The following is a 27,647-nucleotide window of genomic DNA, read 5'->3' as shown; positions in this document are numbered from 1 at the left end:
GAAAAAAATATTGTGTAGTATGTGACATGTACAGCAAGCTTGAAACTGAAATAGTCTTCCTCACTGATGTATTCACCTTTTCAACACATCAGACGTCAGACATTGAATAGGACCTGCTGTGACTGCAGGGAGAAAAGACGTCCCCTCAGGCTTTCAAATTTGACAAATGAAGAAAAAAAGCCTGCCACAGTACACTTAGGTGAACAGGAGATTGTTTTTTGTGTGTGTGTGTGTTTTAAGATGCTGAGAATTTCTTGCATTGAAACTCTTTCTCTTTTTACCGTTCCCTCTCGCCATCTCACAGCATTGTGGAGCTCCATTTTGTGTGTATGTGCGAGAGTTTCTGGATGGATATCTGTGATGTTGGTTGGAGCGGGATATAAAACAGCAGGTGTGTTCCCGTCTTTCCTTAGAGGTCGTTATCTGCTTTCCGTGGCAGCGCTTGGCTCAGTAAAGAACTTCGCAGGGCGCTGGCAGATAAATAAAGTAGCGTGCAAAGACATCACTGTCAACAAAACTAATCATATTTCAGCAAAAACGCAAAAAAACAACAAAAAAATTTATTTATTTTGAAAATCAGTAAAGCTGCTTCACATTTACACCATGGGATACTTTATAAAGTTTGCAGATTTAACTTTACAAACTGTTAACAGTTAAAGACGAGGGACTATGAACAACGTATAAGAGAGATTTAATTTAAAATTTTTGACACGTGTTGTTTTTACAGGGCTATGATACTGTAAACTACATCTACAGTAGAGTGCTTCACAGAGACAATCAATCTAAAGAAAAGGGAATGAAAGAAATATAAATATATATATTTGAATTTGTGTCTCACAAAAAGATTTAGAGAAGATAAAAAGTAAGTTAACTTCAGTCTGATGTAAATTGCATCAAGTTTTGGATCCAAGGCTCAAGCGCTGGAGTCTCCTCTTCCTCCGTCCCTTTTTGCAGAGCGCTTTGGCTGACAGAAGATGCAGGGGGACCTCGTTGCGCTTTGAGGTCGCGACCTGCTCCGGACACCTTTGTAACACTGCAGGGATCTTCCCAACTCCTCCATCACAGCACCAAAAGACGCACACTGACAAAAAAAAGGACAGTATTTTATTGTTTTTTTAATGTTCATTAATTTTTCAATAACAACAATCCATGGTAATGATAAATATTGTTTGATATGTAACGTGCGTAATGAACTTGTATTAATTTAAATTGAGACTAAAGCTGCAGCTCAATGTGAGCATGTAGCCAATTCTAAAGAAAAAGACTTGATCAATTTTTACTTTTTTATCTTTCTACATGAAAGTTAAATGACTCATGATTTTTTGTTTTCTCATCACAAAATGTACGTCTGCTGTGCAACATTTTAAATCAGCAAACCAAAATCAATTAGCCAGTTAATGATCTGGTAATAATTTGAAACGATCAAAGGGATGGAAAGCCTCAGGCTTATTTGGAGCTGGAGAATATTAGATCCCATTAAAAACACATTAATCTTCAATTATGTATCTTTTCTTTATGTTTTATTCTTCTTTGGCTGGTCTGTGAAACATCATTCAAAGCACAAAGCGTTTCTTTTATCATCTGTTCGTCTTTACGTTCAAGGCCGACAGAAGATTTTCCTCTTTCATCCGTAGGCTTTGCCAAAGGCTTCCCAAACAAACATGCTATCTTTAGGGATTTTCCATGAATACCAGCGACTTGTAGCTTCAGTAAAGAAAACTCATTTTCTATCAAACAAACAAAAAATGTTTGAACCAAATTTATTCCAGTCTATTCAGTAACTATTCTCTAGAATTATATTTGTTTTGGACTCTTAACAATAGTAGATTTTCCTAATCCAGTTTAGTTCAATTATTGCTGTGCATAGCATGTAATTTGTAAGTTTTCTTCCTATGTATATTTGGTTCAACATATTTTGCTATTCAAGTTGTGCATCAGTGACAACAGTTTAGCTGTTTGACTGTCATTCACTCTACCATATGGTCTACCATTTCAGTTTATGTAGAACTAAACAACTTTTATTCTAATCTTAAATTCTTCAGATAATGTTTTACCATTAAATTTAGCACACACAGCTTCCAGGTTCATGGACACTTCCCCAGTGTGTTATTATTCAACAGCTGCAATCCATTCTATTACTAAATTACCTGCAAAATAATTTATTGTGTTTAATGTAGCTTATGAGTAGTTCTATTTGTGGGGTTTATTTTACCTTATGCTCACTATCGGGTTTAATTTTGCTGTTTACTTTTAGAGAAAAAAGGTTGTTGAACCTGATGAAATACAAATATATATTAAGTAAAACTCCAAAGCTCAGAGTGCCTTCTAAAGGTATTCATACACCTTGAGTTTTTTTCATATTTTCTCAGATAGCAACCAGCAATTCCATGTTTTATTTGGAGTTTATGTTATAGATAACAAACATTGTAGTGCATAATTCAGAAGAGGGAGAAAGAGATTACAAGCATTTTAGACATTTTAGCAAATAAAAGTCAGAGTACTGTGGCATGTATGCATGTTCAATCCTTTTTGATTCATGCCTGAGTGCAATCCAGTGCAACTAGCTGCCTTCAGAAGACAAGTTATAAATAAAGAATGTCCTCCTGTGTGTAATTTAATTTCAGTATAAAGCCACTATTCTAAGAAGACCTTAAAGGGCCCCTTGAGAACATTAGTGAACAAACAACATCAAGAAGACAAAGGGAAAAAAACGGACGTTTAAAGCAGGGTTAGTTTGAAAAAGAATATCTCAAGATAGGAACATCTCACAAAGCACTGTTCAGTCCTTCTTCTGAAATTAGAAAAAGTATGGTGTAAGTGAAAACCTACCAGTACATGGCTGTGCACCTAACAGACTGAGTAAACGGATGGGAGGATAATGACTTCTTATGTGTCTCCATAATGGGTCCAGCTTACATATAGAAGAAGGTTCTTTGATCAGACAGGATTAAAATTGTACTTTTTGACAAAACAAATAATGCACATCAACCTGAGCACATCATCCCCACCGTAGAACACGGTGGTTACAGCATTATGATGAGGGTTAGTTATCTTTTACCAGGAACCAGAGCGTTGGTCAGAGCTGACGGGTGGATGGATGGAAAGATGAATTCAGGAAAGCATTGTACATGTGGAGGCACACATTAAAGAATAAAGCTCACATGAGGGTTTTTTTTCGCAAAACAAAACCAAACAAAAATGGATCATTAATTAGTGTTTTGAGGGTAAAAGGGTTAAAAGCAATCACAAATCAATAAAGCTGTGATTGCGTGTGACTGTAAGGGCATTCTGGGACATAATGATGAGGGACAAAGAGAAGGTCATCTGGTTTACAAACCTATCGTCTACAGCGAGTAAGAGTTGTGTATGAGCTGCCGTGGCTAGTCTGTGTCATCCCCCAGTAGCCTGCCGCTCTCCAGATCATTTGATAAAGAGCTGCCAGAGGAGGAAGTGGAGCCACGGCGTTGGAACTGACGGGACTGCATCCCGTAAAAGAAACAAAAGGCCTGATGCAAAAAAAAAAGGAAATAAAAAATGGATGGAGGAGAAAACACAAAAGATAAACTTAAAAGACAGTGGAGATATTTAGATAAAAGCAAAATAATAAAACAAAGTTTAAATACATAAAGTTAAACCAAACAAAAAAAAAGAAATGAGGCTGAAATTATGATGCGAGTTCAGTGACAAAAAAGTGAAATACATCTACTTAGAGTTAGCTTCAACGTAGAGTTGAAACCAAGTAATTATATACATAGTATGATAAGAAATATACATATTTTTCATCACTGTTTAGTTTCACATAAATTAAAAAGTAAATGGGCTGAGCTGAAAAAATGTGTGTGAGCATATCAAATCTAACTAATGTGTGAAGCTTGTGAAAGGCCATGTGATAATGATAAATCATTCAATGATAATTTAAATCATTCAGTTTAAAAGGAAAAAAAGAAAAAAAATCATCTCTAAAAAGAAAAGTTTTACTGTAATTACTGTGGCATTTGGCAAATAGAAATAAATTTGGTAATTGCAAGACATTAAGAAAAAATGAAAAAACATGTTGCAAGACATTTTGTGTATCTAAAATTCAATTCAAATGAAGAGAAGTGATTGGTTAGTTCTGACATTTTTAAATTGGATTTTTTTTTTACTCAGTCCAACCTTGCTTATTGTGAAGAACAATCAGATACCTCTTTCTTTTTTTTTCTTTTTTTTTTTTTTAAGAAATGTCGCACACTGCAGGAGCAACTAATATAAAAAAAAGATTTTAAAACACCAAAAATAATCAATAATAAAGGTATAAGAAAATACAATGTCTTATTCCTTACTATTTAAATTGTCTACTGTAAAATTTCAATCATTCTTTCATATCTGAATGTTACTTTGCACTCTTGAGTTCTTCAGATGAACAGTCGTGTTGTTCTTCACTCACCTCCTCAATGTCTGCATTCCTTCTGGCCTTGTAGATGAACTCTCCAATTGCCACAAAAACAGAAAGCACCAAACCGGCAGCGAGAACAATGAAGATCCCACCAATGTTCTCCACACCCAAAGCGTTGGCTTCCTTGTTGTCCTCCTCTGGACAACCGTTGCCCCTCCACCACTTCTCCTTCATCATGTGTAGCTTCCCTTCCTCCTGCAGCTGGAGGATGGCGATTGTGATTTTGTCTCTGTAGGGGGAGCCTGTCAAAGAAGACACAATATTCACAGAACGATTATTAAATTATTGATTTATTGTTTACCTTTTCTTATTCAACACTTTTATGTTTCTAGTGGTGTCTGATAAGCATTATTTAGACCTGATTTGCGTAGAAGTCCTGTGCAAAAGCATGGCCAAATTAGTTCCGAAATCAAGTTTGGGCTTCAGCTTTCAGTTCTGCCTGAATTACGAAGCTGTAGGTTTTATTTAATCCTGTGGTGCTCATTATTTTCAGCACTCATGTACTTTTCCAGCAGGGAGACAAGCATGAGAGCAGCAAACAACACAACAATTAACTGCCTCATCAACTAGGCATGCTGGCATGAATGAAAGCTGAGTTTGAAGGTGTGTAAAACTGTGCAAAGCTTGTCTTATTTTCCTCCTAACGATTAGGAGGAAAATAATCGTTAGGAGGAAACGATTATTTTTCTCTCAAAGAAACTGAGAATAGATCTTTCAGCTTTGGCTTTTGGTATTTTCCTGTCTTTTTCTAATTATTTGATTTGATGTCAAAAAATATTTCAGAGGCAGTCCTTCCTCTTCATTACTCCATGGCCCCAACATCATAATGTTGCTGCCATCTTGTTAAACAGAATTCTTATGTTTGAAAATCATTCTTGATCTACATCTGTAAGTGGGCAAATACTTTCTCCCCACACTGGAAGCATTTTGTTTTTAAAATAAGCAATATTACAGAGAGGAAGCATACTGACTCTGGATATAAGATGTACTGGTAATTGGTCAAAACTCTCTTTGTCAACAAAGATGTAAAATCTGTTTCACTATGAACAATGACAATGTTTCACCAGTTAATAACAAGGTTGCTTCTTGGTGACTTATTCCTTAATAATAATAATCCTCTTTTTCATATGCAGTTATTATTGGTTGTAAATGATTTATTCATTATAGAAAGATGTCATTTCACTGTGGAGTTGTTAGAAATGAATTAAGTCCTGAGAAGGAGGAAGCCAGCAGCTTCTCAGAGGTTTGTTACCTGTTTTAACTAACTTTTGCCATTTAAAATGGCTCAAAATGAAAATGTTTATAGTAGTGGAACGCAGATATTAACAGGCTAAACTTTCCCAACACTGACTGTTGTTGTGGTTGGTGCCGTTTTGTTGAGCTGACCAATATGCATTTCTTATTTCTGATTATCTTGGCAACTGCAGTGGCATTCTTTAAGGCAAGTCTTGAGATTTTTCAGAAATAACTAATTCCCTGTTAGATGTTCACAGTTTGGAGTTTCCCACAGATTTGAGTATTATTTAATCTAATGAGTGCTAACAAATAGAAAATGCTGTTTTAACTCCTCTTACCAATAGGTGTTCCTACTCCATAGCCCTTGGAGTCTATGAGCCCTCCGATCTGTGTAAGGTTGCAGTTTCTTTGGCTGATGTACTCGATGCTAGTGGATTCCATCAGCATGGCATAATCAGTTGTCAGCACACGGGTGATGCCTTCCTTGTTATTCTTTACCAAAGCTGTTTTCCTGCTGCTCATAAAAGCCCACATCTTTTCATAGGTGGAGATCTTTGATTTCTGAAAGATCAAAAAGAAATGTGAGCTGGTAAGAGACACAGATTTAAGGGAAAATCTAAGTGGGCCTATCAATTATTCTAGATGCACATGCAGGATACATGCCACGTGTGATTAAGTAGATTTGATGTGCAGCCACAAAACGTGAGTAATTGTAAAATTACAAAGTGTATAGCTCATTGTGAATGTCTCTTCTTGCTCTGCCAGAGAAAATGGGACAGCTGTGTGGTAAATCTCCCCCGGCTGATTCAATTTGTTGAAGCCATCCACCCAGTCAGCTTCTTCCCATAGAGGCAGCCATAATCACTGGCTGCAATCTGGGAGGATAAAGCTCAGCATGAATCAACCCCACTGAGCCACAGCATGTGAGGAGAGGTGAATATTGTGACGCAAGAAAGTGACAGTTCTTCCAAAGGACACTATTACGGTTCTCAAAAGGTTCGAGTCACCTCTCTCTTCTTTATTTTTTATTTTTTTCCAAAGAGCAGAAGACCAGTCTTAACTGGTCTCTGAGCAACATTTTTGCAAGAGATAAAGCAATGTTGATGAATGCTATATTTATACCTGAATACGCAAGAATGGAAGCTTACTATGTAATATGCACAAAATAAAATTTAGCATTAGTTTAGCATTTATTATTAAAAAAATCTCAAGTCTTGCCTTAAAGAATGTCATTGTGGATCCGTCCCTCACTGCACCGTATTCAATCCTTGTTTGTTTGGCGAGGTCGTCTGCAGAGTCGATGGGGGCATCCATTCTTTCCACTGTCAGGAAGGCAGCCAAGTTGGCCGTGTAGGAGGATATGATAATTAAGGTGAAAAACCACCAGATACCCCCAACTATACGGGTAGACAAAGCCTTAGGCATCACCTCAGAGCCTGGAGACATTGCAAGAAAAATAAAGAAAGTTAAATGCAACTTTTAAGGGTAAAGGTTTAAAAGTGTGGTAAAAGTACAACTGGAATGGAGCTAAATAAATGTACGATATATATGAGCATATTAAAATTTTCTTTAGAAGTCAGACTGAACTAAATGTACGAGGTGTAAACAGGTCATATTTTCTTGGTAATGCTCACTAATGATGTGCACCTGCTGTGAAATTTGAACATTTAACTATGTTAAATGTAAAATTGTCGTAATTGATCCTTTATGACATTTTTTTTATTTTTTACATATTGAATGATTCTTTCTGACTGTTTGGTTTTTGTAGAAATGCTATTTAAATGTTTCAATATGGCAAAAGCACAAATTAAATAGCCTTATGTGAAAATGGAAGAAAAACAGTCTGTCAGAAAGTTTTTCACGACTGTATATTTGCCGTGTAAACCCACAAGAAAGAAACAACGCGTGTAATTAAACAAAAATAATTATTACATTATCTGATGCACTGACAAGCTATCAGTGCAGCCTTCTTACACTAGTTGTTTTGTGTATTGCTAGTCATCTATTACTGCATCTCATACCTACAGTACATAAATAAAATATCCAAATAATCCAACATAAATCTCATAATGCTTAAAACATGACAACTGTAAAAAACACCAAAACAGGAGAACTGAACCTTGTCGCATTAGCGCTCCAATGCCAAACCAGAAACTGTTGAGCAAGGTGAAGTTGTTCTGTACCAAAGTTGAGGATGGATTGCAGGCATGTGGGTTGTACCACTCATATGGTGTAAACCTGAAAGACAAAGAGTGACAGTGTGTAATAGAAATAGCGCATAGCAATTCACAGTATGTTAGGCCATAAGTTATGTTTTACAGACAGTTAAATTAGTATCACTACTAGCTACTACTATCACACTTGTCCCTTAGTGGGGTCGGGAGTGGTGTTGGTGCCTTTCTCCAGCTAACGTTCCAGGTGAGAGGTGGGGTCACCTGGACAGGTTGCCAGTCTGTCGCACGGCAACACAGAGACACACAGGACAAACAACCATGCACACACACACACACACACCTAGGGACAATTTAGATAGACCAATTAACCTGACAGTCATGTTTTTGGACTGTGGGAGGAAACCGGAGTACCCGGAGAAAACCCACGCATGCACAGGGAGAACATGCAAACTCCAGGCAGAAAGACCCCGGCCGGGAATCGAACCCGGAACTTTCTTGCTGCAAGGCAACAGCTCTACCAACTGCGCCACTGTGCAGCCCACTACCTTCACCTTCACAAGTGTGACTTTCACCAAGTTACGCTTGTAACAACAATCATTGCCACATGCAGCAGTTTAGTGGTTTACCTTGCGATCACAAAGAGCACACAGCTGACCCCAGTGCAGGCTAATAGCACATACATCCAGATGTCTGGGGACAGAGGGTTGAGGAAGGAGAACACGCCTGGATTGGTACCGTTGGGTTTCCGGTACAAGATACTGATTCCTAAAGTCATGAAGGGCTTGGAAAAGTCAATCACTTTTTCTCGAACGTAAGTGATAGTCAAAGGAGCCACAGCAAGATCTGCGACCTGTTGTTAAAAAAATCACATTTTTAGAGATTCATTTTACAGAAGAGAATAAAAAACTAGAAATGCAGAACAGTGAGAGTCACAACAAACTACTTTTCACTCACATGGTCGATTAGCTCCCGGACCATCCCGTTCCATTCTCCCTTATCATTCTGGGCTCCATACTTCCCATCACCCACCAACCGGACTTCATATGTAAAACCCAAGATGTTGGAGAGCTCCTTCAAAAGGTCCATGCAGTATCCCTCATAACGGTCATTTCCCACCAGCTCCTTTTCAGACTTTTTTACCATCACATAAGGATTTTCCTTGAAAAAATATAAAAATAAACCTTACTACTCAAGTGGTCTTTATGGCAGGACTTCTGTGAAATTAAACTACATCTGAAGTTTTTGTTTGTCAACCCGAACAGGAATGAGTATTAAATAACCCTCCCTATCTTTTTAAAATCATCCTTCTCCTTCCTGTTCTGTTCTGTTATTAACCCATCTTCTCACCTGAATGGTTGTGACAATCAGAGTCCTGTTAGCCAGAGAGTCTGTCACATTGGTATTCTTTTCCCGGTTGGGCTTCTCCATTAGTTTCATCCCCCTGTATGAGTTCCACACAGCCACCTGGAACCACAAACAGGATTTCAGACTCAAGAAATAACATCTGCTGCCTTAATCGAAACATGCTACATGTGACACCTGGTCTACTCAGCGAGTAAGAAAGACAGAAATCTAGGAGAGACTTGTTGAATAAACTGTAAAAACCTGAATAAGGGTGTTATGTGATCACCAGCACCTGCATCTTTAAAGGGAATAAACCGGCTGATTTTCTCATTCATTGGTGAAAAATAAAAACATTTTATTTGTTTTACATTACATTATCCAGGCTAAAGAGGAAACTGGAAGCTGCTTCAGTGAACTGTATGTTAATCATATTATCTAACTCGCTGAAGTGAGAAATTAAAAGAAAAGTGGAGGTAAAAAGATCTTCTGCATCCTTTTCAACTTTCTCCCCAACTCATTGTCCTAAAACATTTACCTTTACTTGGCTGCGCGCTAATGATTTTTACCAAAGTACAGAAACTTTTATGCATATGACAAAAGATGATATTGATCAATGTATATCAATGTAGGCCATTCACCAAGTGCCTTGGTGAATGGCCTACATTCAGACATTCACCCATCGCCGGATAGGTAAACCAATAAATAAAATTCTTGTTGTCTTCTTAAATAAAATCGTCTGATCTTTTAGTGATCTATTTGAAGAAAAAAAAAGAGTTTTGAAAAGAAAAATTGAGAGCATAAATTTTAATTTCTTTACCACAAACATGCATTTACACATACAGGATCAAAAGTTACATAGACTCAACCTATATGATAATCCCCAAACTGTATTTATGTGTCCTTTGCATTAGGAACATCCAGTAATACATCATTTTCAACCAGCTAGCTTTTGATTTGACATTTAAAAAATTACACATTCTTTTATCTTCAATATTAATGCATGAGAAACGAGATGCTGCCACAACCACGCGTGAGCTGATACAGTCTAAGAGGTTTTAAAGCTTCTCCTTAACTCATCCAAACAAACCAATGAATATTTTAAACTTATTAATCCGTTCCTTGTATTTAACATGCAGAAATTTACCACTTACCATTCCTTGTTTTTGAAAAGCACTAAAACTGTGTGTTTTATATTCATTTAACACTGGAAAAAATTAAACACATTAGAAAATCTAATAAGCTTATTTATGCCAAAGGCAAATATGAGACTTCCTGATTGGAATTATAGTATTTATATTTCTAATATTATTTGAACCTCAAATGAATCTTGCATAATCTCATTGGTTCATTTTACTCACTGGAGAAACAGAAGTAAATTAGTACAATTAATCAGAATGATCTTTTAAGTATTAATTAGCAATAATGTCAAAATACATATTTGCCACCTCTAAAACAACAAAGTGAAAAACCTTTTGCCACTTTTCACTGTAAATACATATCATTCTAAATTAAATATTTTGCAGCCATACATACACAGCTCAGTTTGGATGTAACATTAAGGGCCTGACACCAACAGGGAAAGAATGAATGAAACACAGGCAGCAGAGTCAGATGGGTTCAGAGGCAATAAAGGGCAACAGGGAATCTGTTCTCCATACAATCCCAGTGCGTGTGAATGAGGTTGGCCACACCAGGCGGTTTAATCCCAACAGTTATCAGATTAAAACAGGCATCTGTCAGATGGATTTTCAACCTCTCAAATCTTCTCAGTGTTTAAGAGCAAAGGGTCATGGGAGCTCATGACAGTGATGCAGTAAAGTTAAGCGCATTAACTTATTATGCGTCACCGTTAATAAGAACTGGCAATGACAAGCCTTTCTCTTCTGGCATTAAACTCTCTAAACAAAACAACGTTTTTATTCTGGAACAATGGCCTGCTCTGTCAATCACTGCAAAGAGGATGATGAGCGGTGAATGCATCAGTGCCTCTGACTGTATTAAACTGAGCTTAAAAGACAGTGCAGTCTTTTAAAACTTCAAGATCTGTACTGGAATTTCATTTCCAAAAACAAAACTTCACTCTTTATTAGAATTTGTTCGATTACATTAACCCATAAAGTCATTAAAAACTAGAAAAATCTGTATTATTTCTGAAATCACTATATATTTTTACAATAGTATTCTGACTGGATGTTCATAAACTATCATAGGATATTGCAGAAGACAAGAACAGATTGGTGTAATTAATTGATGGAATCATTAAATTAACAAAATAACTAATTTGTCTTGAGCCTTTCCACAACTTTTAAAACCACATACTTGAGAGTAATATATCTGAACACACATTTTAACATATAAACAGTCAGAATATTTTGATAAAAATCATAAAACAGTAATATGTGTTTGTAGTCAACCCCTTTTGCTATGCTATAGCAAAGGGGAATCCACTAGAGTGGAATAAAGTGCTTCCTATTCTTAAGTGATAAATAAGCAAACACAGTCCAGGTATGAGCAATTTAATCTCCACATAGATAGAGCTGTTCTGTATCTACCTGAAATATACAAAAAAAAAAATGCAATAATTATTTTTGGACCTAAAGAAGAATGATAGAGTCAGCACACTACTGTAGATAGTGGTTTCTAGAACATTTCATAGTGTTCATTCAGAAAGGCAGCAATGTGGGCAGCTATGTGTTTGATACTAGATAGTGTGCTAGATAGCAAGAACTGCTAGTATATAGTAGTTAGAAACTAGGGATCAGGACCGAAATCTGGGTGTAGTGATGAACTCAAACATGAGTCTTCAAAGCCACATGAAGACAGTTACAAAATTCGCCTTTTGTCACCTGAGGGACATTTCTAGGATTAAAGGACTAATGTTTCAGCAAGATCTAGAGAAACTCATCCATTTCAGATGATTTCAGAAATCTGGCCAACTCAAGTAGCTGGAATGTAGTTTATGTCAGTCATTGAGTTGCCTTTTCCCCTTAAAACTCTGAGTCATGGGTTTGCTGTATATAGCATTGCAAATTTATCATGTGTACCAGAGTGGCTTCCAATAAACACTGTTATAAAAACTGACTCTCTCTTCCTCGTGTGCTTTAAGAAAAATGCTAAGAACCCTAAAGCTCATCCGTACTCAGAACCAAATCACACTGGAAAACCATTACCAAAGATTAGGAGCATACTAAGCTGAGCCAAGAAGGAGGCTGGAGGCAAAAAAAAAAAAAACATTCCAGAGGAGTCAACAACTTTGAAGGAAATTACTTTATTTCTTACTTTTATTCTTTCCCACCTCTTCAAAGTGTGTCTAGCACACTAGCACCCAAAAACCAACCCAACTGCAATGAACTGATAATTCCATATTATTACCATGAAGTCAGGTGTTTTATGAGACGTGTATTCCATATAGTAACGAGGCCCTAAGGATTAGTGTTAAAAGTTAAAAGGGCAGCGTAAAATTAAACTGCAACATAAATCGCGGCCTCTGGGACTTGACAGCTGATGACTGCCCACATAGCTGCCTTTCTGACGACTGAGGCAGATGGAGTTGGGAACTTTGTGCACAAGCTGTCTAAGAGGATGGACTGGTTGAACATCTGTTCTTTGGCTCAAATGTTTTAAAAAGAACTACAAGGAATACTTGAGGTCATTTTAAACTCAAGGAGATATTTTAGAATTTTTAAATTGAGATCCTTCACAGGGGTAACTCTCCATTTAGCGTAAACATAGATTTTTTTGGTCCCAAAGGATTAGACTAACCGCTTGCTTGTAAATTATAGCAGCAGTCTTGAAACAGCTGGAGTCTCACAAACACCACAGATGTTTATGCAAGTTCAATTTGATCACCATTTAAACCATCATCAGATTTGCTTTGGATGGCCATTTATTTGTTATTATAAAGCAAAGAGGATCTAGATAAACTTGATGTTGGTAAATTTACAGCATTTTATTTTTTATCTATCTAGCTTTCTTTCTTTCCTACTTTCCTGTTTTCTTTTTGTCTTCCTTCTAAAGTTACTGAGAAAAAGTTTTGATGCTTGTCACATCAATCAGAACCAGCACCCAAAGCGCATAAAAGCTGAAAAATCAAATATAGCATAGCTGTACACAAAATCATTGAAGGGTAACAGCGTTGACAAGGCAGGTAACAGAAGAGGTGGGTGGCATATGGAATGAAAAACACAGAAAGGTCTGGGGGAAAAAAACAACAACAAAAGGCTTCAACCAAACAGGGCACAGAACAAACCTTGATCCACCTTTTTGTGAGGCGACTTGTGCCCTCCACAACACCCTTTAGAAAATGTGAAGAAAGCAACATAAACCACAGACAGCATGGAAAGAAACAGTCAGTTGGTACAACATTAACATTACTCATGTCTCTGCAAATTTACAGTGTCAAAAACATGTTTTCCAGTCACCCGCCAAATACAGACCGAGCACGATGTTCGTGTAATAGCCTGCTCTTCAGGCGGCTGTACTCACTCTGGCAGTGCCGTCTTCTTGGAGGCTGATAATGTCCAAATCAAAGTCTCTCCTTAGGCCATCTGTCTTATTAAGTACAATGTGCCCTGTCAGTCCATCCCACTGTGCCTAAAGAAAGAGACACAGAAAGAAAAAGAAAGAGCATCAAGAGAGTGTCTGAGTTCTTTGAATGTGTGGAGAGTGAATGAGATACACTGATAATTCACTCCCAGAATGAGACGGGACACAAAGGCACATAAAAATAAAATATTCCTTAATTTGATTATGGGTCGCATTTCATTACAGTCGACTGGCCCGATTGAATGAATGAATGGATTCGGTTATGTGTTTTTATGGAATTATTCAACCTACAAACTCCTCAGAAGCTTATTTGCCTAGTTTAGACACAATGTGAGAGAATTAAAGGGAAAGTAACGCTGTAGGACTTGACAGAACCTAAGTTCATTGCCACTAAATATTTTAACCCAAGATAAATAGTTGCCATGTGCTCCACACACCTTCATTAGCCCACACACATTGCACTATGTGAAAGAAACAGGACGTTGCTAAAGCAGGGAGATAATATATGCTTTGCATATGAGTCATTTAATGACACAGTCAGTCACACAATGGGTGCAATAAAAAAATGTGAAGAGAGAAATCATTTCCCTACACATAGGGATGTGTAGGGAAATGATATACATTGATCAATAAAATCCTAACTAACATCTTTTGTCACTGATCATACTTTGATCATTGATCAATTAGTTTGTTAAGCTCAGCAGACGCTCAGTTCAACCAGGTGTTTGCTAGATGCTGCTAGTCTAGAGGAGCTGTGAGGGGAAGCTGTGGAGGAGAGGTTCTCTGTAAGGCAAACGCTCTGATGGGGGCAGCAGCTCCAAGTAAGAGCTTTGTGGAAACAGGCAGTGCTTTGTGACAGCAAGTGTTTTATTAACACTGTACTTCACACATCTGGCCTTTGTGGAACAGTGGTAAGAGGAAAGACTAAATCAATATTAACTTAAATTCTTTATTTTTTAGAAAGTGAATTATAATTAACATATATAAAAAGATGATTTACTGAATTTGCAGTTACAGTTATTGCATGACTCTCTTTCTGCTTTCCTATTGCCCTTTGCTCTCCTGAATGTTGAGAAAGTGGTATTTTTTTCCTTGTTTTTAACCCTTACTTTATGAATACAACATATCCAGCATTTAAACTGAGGGTTCAATACAGGAATAAATCAAATTACAGCATTTTCATTATGTGCCTGGAATGCTTTCTTTTCATACATTATTAACTTTAACTTAAGGTTTTAATACAAAAGGCATACGGAAAGCTAATTTAGAAAAATATCTCTGCAATTGTTGAAGTTTAAACCACAAGATATTATTCATATTTCACGGGTTATCTGAGGATATTCTGAATGACAAAAGACTGCCTGCCAAGGTAAAATAAAAAGTAATTAACTTCAGTCAAAAACACATTGAACATTGTGCAGTAAAATATTCAAAGGAAAGAGAAATCACACTTATTGTAGTGTTAACGAAGCATGATGTCAAGGATTATGCTGGCTGCTCTCGCAATCACAGTCTATTATTAAATAGTGAATAGCAGGAGAATGAGTGCTTCAGAAAACAGTAAATAAAACTAGAGGCTAAAGAAGAAAATTCAAACCGAAAAAAAAGCACACCATTAAGAAGAAAATCCAAGCAAGGGGGTGGAGCGATAACATTCTCCCTCCCAGGCAGGCATCGGTCCTCAACTGGATTTAAGACTTAAAGAGATCAAACTATTTGAGCATCAAAGGCTTCATTTCTGTCTGTAGGGCATTCAGTCAGACAGCCGGGCTACAGGCCACAGGTTCTCAACCTCTTAGTATACCAAAGGCATGTATTTTCATATTGACAGCTTTCATATGGAAGGGACCAACAAAATATATAACCTCACTTGATATTAATCTTTTTTGAAATTCAACTCTAATGCTGTGGCAGTATAAATGCAAAGAATGATCTTGTACCCAGGCGGTCCTTTGAAAACCGACTCTGCAAATCTTGAAAACTCTATGGGAGTAAAGCTGAAAGCAGTAAGCGGCACAGGGTTCTTGGCTCCATAATGTGGATCATTTTCTGACTCCTACCTCCTTGAACAGGTTCATAAAGCGAGGTCCAAAGCGCCAGGGCTTGTGGCGGTGACACTGCAGCGAGCTGACGGTCATCTGGGTGGCCCGCTGCGACGCAACAGCAACCATGTACACGGCATCAAACATCAAGGCTGCATCTGTCTATGGAGAACATACAGAAAATATATGGCTTCACTTTTCTATTATTCAGAAGCAGCATTTTAAATGACTGCTGGCTGTAGGACTTGTAAAATGAAAATTAGATGGAACTGCACAGAAAGTGAGCCACTAATCAGTGTGTATTTATTTATTTTTTCTTATTGGTTTACTTTACCCATCATTGCTTGTGTAACTTCTTTAATCCAATCAGATGTGTTTATGACCATATTTGCAGTTGTCATTCTACTTGTGAAGTTTTAGTAGAGATGGTTCCTGTTTGCAAGATAATGTTGTAAAGGTAAACACCTGTCATGATTTAGAAACCTACTGTGAAGAAGTATTTTAAGTCTCATTTCCCAACTGCTTTATGCGCTGTGTTATGACACCAGATTTTTAAACTACAGAAATACATATCATTGACTTTCAGTCATTTTTTGTGAAGCTTTTGGTAAATTCAGTAAAACTATTTATATTCCAGAATATCCATATAATCTAACAGATACTTATTAAATAAGAAAACAACTGTTTTTGGCAATGGAGTTGGAAACATAATGACCTTGTGGTGTTTTTCTCAAGCAAAACCCGACCAGCTCACATTATAGAATCCTCCATAAAACATGTGGTGTTTCAGAGGATGCTTAAGGAAATGTAAGCCTGTCTGTCAAAAACTTAAAGCTGAAGCAGAGCTGGACTCAAAACATATCAATAACCCCCTGTGGACAACCTGAGAATTAAGAAATTGACTTGAAACAGACAGTGAATGCAAGAAACCCTTTAAAATATCTGACGGCTGAAATAATTCTACATTAAGCAGAGAGGAAAGTTTTCCTGAGAATAATGTTAGAGACTAGGCAATGGCTACAAAAAGCATTTAAATGAACGAATTTCAATCAAAATGTGCATCATTATCTGTTAAGGGTCTCCTAAATTTTCCCACAGTAAGACTGCATAGTTTTTATATATCTTTTATTCAATTACTAAAAACAGGTTTTTTTGTTGCTTATTTGTAATACAATACATTTTATGAGAGAAAATTAAAAATAAGTCATCATTTCCATTACAGAACAAAACATTAAATAGAATATCTTTCATAATTCTGATTACATGTGATACATTTATTCAGACTCTGAAACAATTAATGAACATAAACCCTTGATGTATTTTTAGATCTGCATCTGAGAGGAAGCAGAAAACGCCTGCATTCAGATTAGAAAATGTTCTGCTTAATTTATCACTCTTCAATAAATAAATAAATTAAAAAAAAAACATTTTTGATAAACTGTGTTTAAATATTATCAGATCATCATCTGACATCACTGGCTTTGAGCCAAGACTTACTGTCATGACTCCTTCCATCAGGCCGCTCTCCTGTTTGGGAGCCTGTACTCTGTCCGAAGACCACTTGTCAATGGTTGAAGCCACCCACGGATCATCAAAGTTAAGCAATCTGAAGCCAGTCATGTTGACCCCACTGTAGCGGTAGGGTTCCAGGTCCAGAGCGAACAAATCCTGCCAGAGTAAAGAGAAGATGGAAATTAGAGGACTGAAGAAAATCTGAGTACCACTGCAAGGAGAGAAAACAGTAAGTGAAAGTGATCCATAGTCATTTTTAAACAATCTTTAACCATCTCACCAAAGTTGTGAAGAAAAAATGGTAGTATTCTGTCATCATTCCCATAGATGAAAGCTGGAAATAGTAATAAAAACATCACTTATAATATCCCATTATAAAGAGTGAATAAATAGCTAAATAGTTATAACACACACTTTAACTCACTGACCTGCTTTAGGAGTTCTGAAGCTGTGCGGTAAGAACAGTCAAAGATAATAAAAAACTCTCTGTCTTTCTTCAGCTCCTTCAGCAGCGGCCGAGCATCTTGGTTGCCAGGGTTGAGCTGCCGTATCCTGATCTTCAAGTTTAATTTAGCTGGAGCCTTAATCAACTCCTGCATGCGCATCAAACCTACAATAATATAAGAATTTTAATTATTTACAATTTAGTATTTTTTCTGGGAATTTCAACTTGACTTGGGACTCTTGGCGGAACAAAGCATCTGTGACGGGCCCCTTCTGTTCTTTGTAATTATCTATATTATTATCTACACAGAGTGTTGAAATAGTGTACAGTGATTATCTGGACCCATTACATGATGTATGCATCAGATTTTTTTTTTCCAGAACACAAAATCGGGGAATTAAAGTTTCTAAATGAAATGTAAATGAATTGAGTTGAACTAAACTGAATCGCTTGCAAATATGATCCATCCATATTACAAAATTGTAGCATTCTAATGTTTTTCCTCCTCTCCAATGTTCCTTCTTAAAATTTTGAGGAGTACCTCCCTTGCAGAACCAGGAATTTTCTATTATCAAAATGAACTATGTCTGATTTTTTTTTTTTTGTCTTAGGGATTCTACAATGGCTTAAGAGTGAACAAATACAACACAGCACAAAAATAGGGGTAAGTTGCTTCCAACTGATGAACTTAAAATATTTTGTACTTTGCAACACTTTGTTAATTTCTGACTGATATTTTACAAATATTAACAGTTACAACAGTGGTGTGACAACATGATCTACCTGTGCTGTCTTCATAGACCACTGTTAGTTTCCTCCATTTAAAAAATGTGACCACATCTAGGATGGCCCTGGCGATGGCTGTATATTCAGGATAAAGGTTAATAAAAAAAGTGTCTTTGTTGTCCACTGAGGGGTGCTTCCACCGAGTCTGTATGTGAGGAACTTCCAGAGCATTGCAGATGGACTGCACTGCACTGACTGAGGAGCTGTGAGAGGGTCCGAACACAGCCACTACCCCGAGAGCTAGCTGGTCACACACTAATAAAAGAGAGGAAAAAAACACAAAAATAAATTATTTTAAGGTAAAATAGTTGTTAAAAAAAGAGGTTTTGCCATGTATGTGCAGATCTTAACAGAAACTAAGATCAGGCACTTTGTACCATTGTGTAAACAAGATGCTGAAATATTGCCAGTGTGGAAGTATAGCATAAATGAGGGTTCATTTTGTTTGAAATATCTGACTTTAAAATAATACAAAAAGCACTTTGAATCATTTTGTTCTGATAAACTGGATTTATTGTATTTATTAATCATATTCATTGGAAATAAATGCTTGAAATGTATCAGAGGAAGCAAATAAGAAATATGTAACTTCCACTTTATGAACTGAATTACTGATAAAAATTACTTTTATGATAATATTCACATTTTTTGGGAGATGCACCTTTAGTTAACGCCCCTTTTTTTCCCATGTTTTGGATTCTTTGTGATCTTCCATGTGCACAAATAAAATTTAAAATATCTTAAATTTGAAACAATCACAGCTCCACATTAATATTGGAAAGAAAATCATCTGTGGGTCTTAAATACAGTATGTCCCACTGATGACAGGTAGTGGTCCATGCTGCTGTAATGTTCTCACACTTCACTCAGATTGGGATTTTAGATGCAGCAAAAGGTGATTCCATGTCACCGAAAGATGATTGCATACCTCTCCTAGAAGCCTCAAAGCCATCAAAGATGTTGATCCTCTGAATGTCGTAGGTTAGAGTTGCGTTGGGCATCAAGGTCTTATTGCGGTTTATGTTATTTACAGCAAACTTGAAGGCCAGCTCGTCCATGCTCACTAACTCACTTTCTCTGGTCTCGAAAATGCCACCTGGACACAGATATGATGAATTAAACTCTGTTGTGTAAAAATTCCCAACGCGCACAAATATTATAGACATTTGCAGCACTCTGCATGACACAATGCATACTGTCTGTTTGTTCATTTTACTAAAACAATTTTAGTGCATTGTTGAAGCTAGTTTGAAGGAGCTGAGTGGGGGAGTGACAAAGGAAAGGGCTTTGTTTTATTTCTGGACTTTGCCTGAATCTTTTTTAACACATGCAAAGGATTTGATATGAATTATTTCAAAGTATGAGTGGCTGTGAATTTAGGATCATAGGATAAGGAGGACTTCTTCTGCCAGAGTAAAAAGTAAAATTTTTATCTTATTTGTCCACATTTTTTTCTGAATCCACTACGTGACTTATGACAAACTGCAAATGGGACTTTCTGGCAATCTGTCAACAATGTTTTTCGTACCACCAATAGCCATAGCTATATTTATTAATATGTGTTGTTATAAGTGTAAAACTAATGTTTATTATGACTTATATCAACAAAATGCACATTTAGTTTCAGCTTCTCTTTGCTTTCTCATTGCAGAAAAGTAGTGATTCCAACTATTTAAAGCCAGAGAAGGTCTAAAGTGCAAAAAAAAAAAAAGGGAAAAAAGCCACACTTCTCTGGCTTTTACAATAAGAGGACCCAAGGCTACATCCAGCTACAGTTGCATGGCCCTGCTGTCAGCACACTTTGAAGAAACAACCCTGTTAAGTCAGACTCGTGAAATTGCCTACAAACTCCTCATCAGCATCCTGTCATCCTGGTGCAAAAGATGTGAAGCCAGGACTCAAAGGCCACATGAAACGGTGGTAGCATAATTGCACCTATCATGCTAAAGGGAAGAAATGAAAAGACTTTATCGGCTTATTGTTAAGTTTCAAAACAGACTTTTGTCAGATGAGTCAGAGCACATCAGTAATTGTCAGTCTTTAACATTTTTTCAGAGCAGCTACCTGAGAATGCGGATGAAGGGCTTCATTGAACCTAATTTCTAACAATTTGTCCTGTTTAATTAAGTCGTTTTCAGCTTTTGAATGTTTCCTCTCTTTCGCAAACTCTTGATGATGAATAGCACAGAAGAAAAGATAATGAGTGCCCCATCTCACAACTATTCAATAAACTCAGACAGCTTTAAACCCACCAGTGAAATTACAGGGGACTGTCCCTGACCCTGGCTGCAGCTTGAGGAAAGTGCTTCCTACAGCAAAGATCAATAAGGATCATGACTTTCCTTCATTGTCTTTGAAAACAAAGCTCTTAATTATTTTGACAACAAAGAGTTTTCCTTTTCAGAAATTTACAACATGCCAAGCTACTTGCATGTGTATCACACATAAAACCAAAAGTATAGGAGGTTAGTGGAGAAAGCAGACCAAACTAGAGTCACACAGTGCCTTAGACTTGCAATTTGTAAAAAGAATTAAAGAATTTTAAAATAATTGGTTGTAACTCTTTTACATTGCTGAGCAGGATTTTTGGTCCACCATTCTTTGAGGGATACTTTTAATTCAGCTACACTGGAGGGTTTCGAGCATGAAGGGCCTATTTAAGGTCATGCCTCGATATTGTTGAACCCCACGCTTTGACTAAAGTGTGTTTGAGCTTAAGATCACAAACCGTTGGCCAGCCTATTTCCCTTTAGTATTTTCTGATAAAAAGCTTAAGTCAAGACCAAGAACAAAGTTCTTTCTGGTCGGTTCCATTAATTATGACAGCTGATTCAGGCCCTGCAGCAGAACAACAGCCCTACATCACACTACAATCACCAAACCCATCTTAAATGTCAGCATGATGGTCATTTTAGAAGCTCTGCTAGCTATGTGTCAGAATTAATGAGACACTCAACCTCCAACAACTTTTGTCTTGCCATTTTTTGAAAATCAAGAGATACTTTGTCAAAAGTGAAATGAGCCTTTTGTTCCAGTCATCAGTGGTTCTCACCTTGAAACTTTCCCATGGAGTCATTTTTGCGGTTTCTTTCTTGAAGAATCATGAATAATGACCTAACCTGAGCCAAGTGTGGCCTGCAGCCTTTCAGATATTGTTCTGGATTTTATTTATTTATTTTATTTTTATATTTTTTGCAGCATCCTGGGTGAGTTATCAATGCACTATCAGAGTAATTTTTAAATGCCAGTCACACCTGGGAAGGTTGACTCCTGTCCCGTGTTTGTCCATGTTGTGGACAATGGCTTTCATTGTGGTTCACAAGAATCCCAAAGCCTATAAAGAAATATTAGCAACCATTCGAGGACTGATTTTTAATCCATTGTAGAATTTCTTTAGATCAGTGTATTATTTCATTTTATTATATTCAGATAATGTATTTTGATCACTGTTTGGGACTTGTGCACAATATTTTTGCATTTAGAGTAGAATAATTTTGCTGGTACTTTTACAGGTCACCTCCTGTTGTTTTTGATGTAAACCCTGTGAAGTTTGAGTTGAGTTTAATTGTCTGGGATGAGTTAGGAGGAGCTACAGAGCTACTATGCAACCAAATGATCCCATTAGGATGCTTCTCAGGTGCATCATTAGGATGCTTCCCAGGTGACTATATTTATAGATTTTCTGTGCACATCCCATTAGAAGGAAATCCAGGAAGTATCTAAAACTCATTGAAGGGACTTTATGTTTATTCTTGGCCGGCAACATCTTGAAATCTCCATAATGTCCAGGAGAGAGTTGGTATGTAGAGGAATGTCTAGGTGTCCATCCTGAAGCTTCATGACTCAATTTCAGACGGGTGGAAGAAATCAGACGGGTGGAAGAATGCGTAGGATATTCAGGTTTAACTATATTTTACTCTTTTCAATTAGAAACTTCCATAAGCTTTGGGTTGTCTTGATAATTTATTGCATATCTCCAGAAAATGTCCCAACTTAGTAAAACTATAATTCTGCTTTGGTAAAGAATAAAAAATATATTTAAAATGCTAACTTTTTTGTCTCCTTGCATTATTTGTTGGGTCAGCAGTGTGGGCGTGTCATGGGGGGGTTGGGTGATCATTTAAAGATACAAAGAATCCATTTCTAAATTCATGTAAATTGTAGTATCACTGGTCAGCATACAGCATTAAAGTAATTAAAGCAGTGGCTTACAGAAATATGTACAGTACAGAGAGATGGATGGGTGTTTTGTCTGCCTCCAGTTAAAATAAAACACATCAAACAGAAAAGGCAGAGCCAATCGATCCATTCAACATAAGATGAAGATGTTTGGCTCTGTTTGTAAGCACGCATAACCTCACCTCATCCATCTTCTACTTCAGTATTTAATGACAAATAATTAGGTATGACATGAGTTCATTTGTCATCCCCTTCTTGTGGAACAGCTTTGTCTGTACTGTGGTCTGTAACGGCTGCAGTTACCTCTAAAAGGGAGGACTTTCATGCCCAACAAATGAATTAATGTAGCTCAGCGTTCTAAAAGCTTCCATTCAACTCTAAAATAATGAGAAATAATTTGCCACAAGAGCACACAACCATCTGGCATAAAATACATTGCAAATGGATGTTAAAAGTTTCCGAGGACCCGGAGGACTCAAAAAATAGCTTTTAGCACGTGTCTGTGATTTGCAGGTGGGATATATTTGCATAAAATTCACACACAGTGAAGATGGACAAAGGTGGCAGAAAAAGTGGCTAAATTGTACATGATTGTTTTTCCCTAGAAGTTAGTGGTTTTTTATTTCTCTTTTGGTTTTAAAGTTTAACATTCATTTGTAACAATGATTTATGTATCTGCGGTATTACAAAAAAAAAAAAGATGCTATTTGAGAATTCCAGATTGTCCTACGCCTCATATTTTTAAACCATGTCTTAACGTTAATTATCTGAAATAATTTATAATTTATTTTGTCATCTATTATTACTTAGGGGCTGGTATGACAGTTAAATAAAAAACAACAACAAAAAGAAATTGCTGCACGATACTTTCGACGTGCTGCATGCTCCGTATTCTACTTTCATTAAAAGAAAAACCAGCCAGCGAGAGCAGAAAAGTAATTTCTCCATGATGTGTTACTCACATTGATCAGGTTCTGAGTACAGATGTTAAGAATTACATTTAAATGTTAGAAGTCCTATTTTCTTACCCATTACTATGTAACCTCATCACTGATTGTACGTTTATCCACTTATCTCCTGAGGCTACTACGCCTGTGCCTGTGCCTGTGCATGGAAATCACAAAATTAACGGAGTGGTTCCACACTTTCATTTGCATATTGGGTGATATCTGGCAACCAAACTATTAACATCAGTGCCTCTCTGAAGAAGCAAGGCAGATTGCTCCGGTTAGGTAGCAACAGGGAAGCAGTAAATATATCTGAGAAAAAAAAGACAATGGTTTTTACTTTGGTGTTCAAAGAAAGCAAAAAATACTCCTCAAAATGTAGAAAACAATTAGAAATAATGAGAGACTTAAACGGAAAGAAATGTGATAATTACAGTGACCCAGGGGATCGGGAAATACTGTTTACTATTTTTATAGCCTCTAGTCTTTCAATTGAATCAGGTCTTAAGTGGATGCTCATTATCAACATTTATGCCAGAAATCAAAGGAAATGTTAATCTTTTTTGGTTGTTTTTTTTTTATCTTCGCTCCTTTGTTCTTTCTGTAAATCACTTTATAGTCTGTTGTGTATAAATTGTGCTATACAAATAAGCTTGCTTTGCTTTGCATTGCCTAGTGAGATAAGAATATAACATATATGTTTGGTCAGCACTGTACAGTTTGGACAGATTGAGAACATATTAAAATTCAAGGCACTTTTTTCCTATTGCTACTGGAAAATGCAACAGGAAAACTAAATGCAGTGGTTTTATAATATAAAGTTTTTTTGTATATGTTTAAAAAAAATCATTGTGAAAGTAACAATATTTTAAAAATCACCTTGCAAGTTAGCTTTGCAGGTTGTGGGAGTGATAGTGATGATGTATATTTTGTGAGGCCAGCTGGCAGCAGGATTTAAAAGTAAAGAGTAAAAAAAGATGACACATATTGTTTCCATTAAACATGATTGCTGCACTGTGTTGTCCTCCATTGTCATTTTGAGGATAATTCTATAGTAACACATCCAGTTCAGATATTATGCATTGCCAATGCCACACTTCTTCTTATACCAGCTGTATCTTCCTCTGAGGATCACTGAGAATGACATTTTCAAAAGAAAACTGCCTGATTCCAATCTCTGGTTGTTGGTTTGTTGGTGCATCTCTTATTCAAAATAGAAATGGCTTCCATTTGCTGTTTCCTCTGAACTCTTGCTGTAAATCACTAGTGATGCCCCATCTTGCAGAGCATTAAACACAAATAAATAAGAGCATTTGAGCAATTTTGTTGCATACCGTAGCTCTCTTTTTATAAGGCCTGGATTGCTATCAATATAATGAATGACCTCATTACTGAGGGAGGCAACACCGAAATAAAACTCTGTACACGTCCTGCATCGAAATTTGCAAAGTATTGCAAAATGCAATAACTGTCTACCTAAAAGCTCACCTAAATTTCTAGAGAAAAAAATAAAGTAAAACAGCAGGTAGTTTTTGTTGTGTGTATATATTATATATATCCATGTAGCAACTTTTGCTACTAACTGATTCTGTTGAAAACAATGTGTCCAGAGAAGCTCTGCAGTTCTGCAAATCCTCATATGCAAACAAACATACTGATTGTGTTATGCAAATGTGTTGGAGTTGGAAACTTCTAGACTTGTGTTGTTCAAAGGATCTGAACTGAATACCTGAAGCTGAACGGATTGCTCCAGAACAGCCCTGAATATTAATATGAGACCCAGAGATAAACCCCACACCGTAAATCATCTGCAAGTGCAGCTGGACATTGCCACAAATTCACAAATACTGTTCATGCCAAAGAGAGATTTAGCACAGCAAGATCACATGGTATCAACTTCTTTTCTTCCAGATGTCCTCAGATGTTCAAAACTGGTATTGATTTATGTGTTCATAGTAAAAATTGTCTTATGTCTTGCTCAAATTCACAGTGTTAATGACTTGATCAAACTAAAATACATAATCTTCTGACCAACCATACATACTGAAAATGGGTAGCCCCAACTTCAAAAAAAGCAGTAAAATTTCTGCTACATTTTTGTCAACATAATTCTAATCCATACTTCTCAGTTGAGATTTCTTGCAACATTGAGATTATGGTACTTTTATAAAAGTATTACAATATCACATTTTATAAATGTAAAGTATTTTCTTTTTGGAAGTTGATTTTGTACAGATGGGACAAAGAGCTGCTTATACGCTTTTAACTAGTACAACCAAGAGAGAGAATGTTTCTCCAGTTTCGGCTTTAATGTACTGGCTTTATGTTGATTCTCTTTTTATCTATCTACATGTATGATGACAGTGGGATTGAGAATTATCACAGGCGTACTGAAGCAATAAAATATAAGTAGTGAACAGTAATCTTAGCTTCAGTTGCTTGTGTAGCAAGAAGTTTAGTGATTTTCTGATGGCATAAATGTTCAAACCGAATATTTTAGGGCATTGTAAGAAACGTTTTTTAAAAAGTGTTAAAACATGATGAAAGAATAAAGTTGAAGGAAGTAGTAGTTCTTACTTTGATGGTGTGAGAGTCCCTCCATTCATCCCCTAATGTATTCTAATGTATTCCAATCTATTTCATTAATCTCAAATTGTGTTTAGAAATGAACATAACAATTCCCAGTTTAAGCTTCTCTAAAGGCAGTATCATTTCTAACAAAACACAGAAGACAGCTTTTCCTTTATCACTGAATTGAGATGGTTAAATGGGATCATAATTTCAGTGTAAACTTGCTGAAGGGAGAAACAGGCATTGCTTTTCTCCATCCATTTTTTGTGTTGACCCGAGTCCCTGCAGCCCTGGACGGTTAGCCATACTAACCAAAAATTCCAAAAATGCCATTGGAGAACAACTTTATCAGTGGGACTCTCTTGTAATCGCTTTTGAAATATTTGCTTATGTGTTAAACTGCAATTAAGCTTCCTTAAACTTGCACCCTTTAGCGGTTTAAATTTATTCGTGCACCTCATATCTCCACGTGTTTTAATCGATTTGATTTGATTAATTGATTTATGTTGACATCATGGAACAGGAAACTCAGTCCCGCAGGCTACAGCACACAAACATCTGAAACTGAGATTGTTTCAGTTCGCTGATGATACTGAACAGCATCGCAAACTATTTCTTATGGTAAATATGAAAACTCGGACACACTTGTAATCTTGTTTCCGATTCTGTCCTGTGCGTAAACAGGTGTTGCGCTTACCAATTCTGAGGACTTGTGCAGAAGCCAAACAGAGCTCTGCCGCGACGACAATGTAACAGAAGAGTCTCTTTCGGTGCTCCATGGTTTTCCAAGCAAACTCTCTGGGAGTTTTGGGACCATGACAGACCAAAAGGGTCTCTGTCCAACCGAGGACACCACGGATGGGTCACGGCGACGCACGGCAAGTTTTATTCCCAAACCGATACGCTGCGCATCACTCCATCCACAGCTGAAGGTACGGTGGAAAAAAAGAATAATAATTACATTGAGACGCTTTCTTTCACAAATAAGACTTTTAAAATTGAAAGTCTCATTTTCAAAATATAAAAAACGACCAAGCAGCAAGGGTGACAAAACAAATCCACCGGACTGTGCGCATCCAAGAGATGCCAGCTTCAAAGAAACGCCAGAGTGGATGTGTGAAACTCAAGGAAGTTAAATGTCCGGTTCGATTCATCAAAATAAGACACACGGAAGCAGGAACTCAACTTCTTTCACTGCCAAGTTTACGTCTCCGTTTATTTTAAACTATTCTAAAATAGGATATAGAAATCGTGATGGTAGAAACAATTCAGATTCATCATCTTTTACTGAGTTACACTCTAGAGTAAAACTCTCGATTATTAATTTGTAAACTTGATCTAATAAATTATTATTCCCCAGGTAAAATTAACTCCCAAAACTTGAAATAAGCAGCTTTTACTCTGAAGGTTCGCGGTGACTGATGGTGTTCA

General features: G+C 36.8%; 1 protein-coding gene across 5 annotated transcripts; it reads right to left on the bottom strand.

The window, feature by feature from the left end:
- Positions 1 to 546: 546 nt before the first annotated feature.
- Positions 547 to 27,647, bottom strand: grik1a (glutamate receptor, ionotropic, kainate 1a). Of its 5 annotated transcripts, XM_008427223.3 has the most exons (18): positions 26,914 to 27,647; positions 19,448 to 19,615; positions 18,517 to 18,774; positions 17,717 to 17,898; positions 17,569 to 17,622; positions 17,274 to 17,444; positions 15,795 to 15,938; positions 13,675 to 13,782; positions 13,439 to 13,483; positions 9,193 to 9,309; positions 8,800 to 9,003; positions 8,472 to 8,695; positions 7,791 to 7,909; positions 6,890 to 7,107; positions 6,010 to 6,232; positions 4,427 to 4,677; positions 3,338 to 3,506; positions 992 to 1,081 (listed from the first exon to the last, which is right to left on the bottom strand). In XM_008427223.3, exons 1-17 carry the CDS (start codon positions 26,993 to 26,995, stop codon positions 3,381 to 3,383), a joined length of 2,694 nt encoding a protein of 897 aa, XP_008425445.1. In that variant the 5' UTR covers positions 26,996 to 27,647; the 3' UTR covers positions 992 to 1,081; positions 3,338 to 3,380. The 5 variants fall into 5 exon arrangements, with proteins under 5 accessions (XP_008425444.1, XP_008425446.1, XP_008425445.1 ...); XM_008427222.2 differs by lacking the exon at positions 3,338 to 3,506 and having other exon boundaries at positions 547 to 1,081; positions 26,914 to 27,645; XM_081615666.1 differs by lacking the exon at positions 13,439 to 13,483 and having other exon boundaries at positions 26,914 to 27,645.

Source organism: Poecilia reticulata, chromosome 14, assembly GCF_904066995.2.
Source record: "Poecilia reticulata chromosome 14, P_reticulata-male-v2, whole genome shotgun sequence".
In the NCBI taxonomy this organism is placed as follows: domain Eukaryota; kingdom Metazoa; phylum Chordata; class Actinopteri; order Cyprinodontiformes; family Poeciliidae; genus Poecilia; species Poecilia reticulata.
Note: the sequence above shows the minus strand (reverse complement) of the source record. Positions and strands in the feature narration are given on the sequence as shown.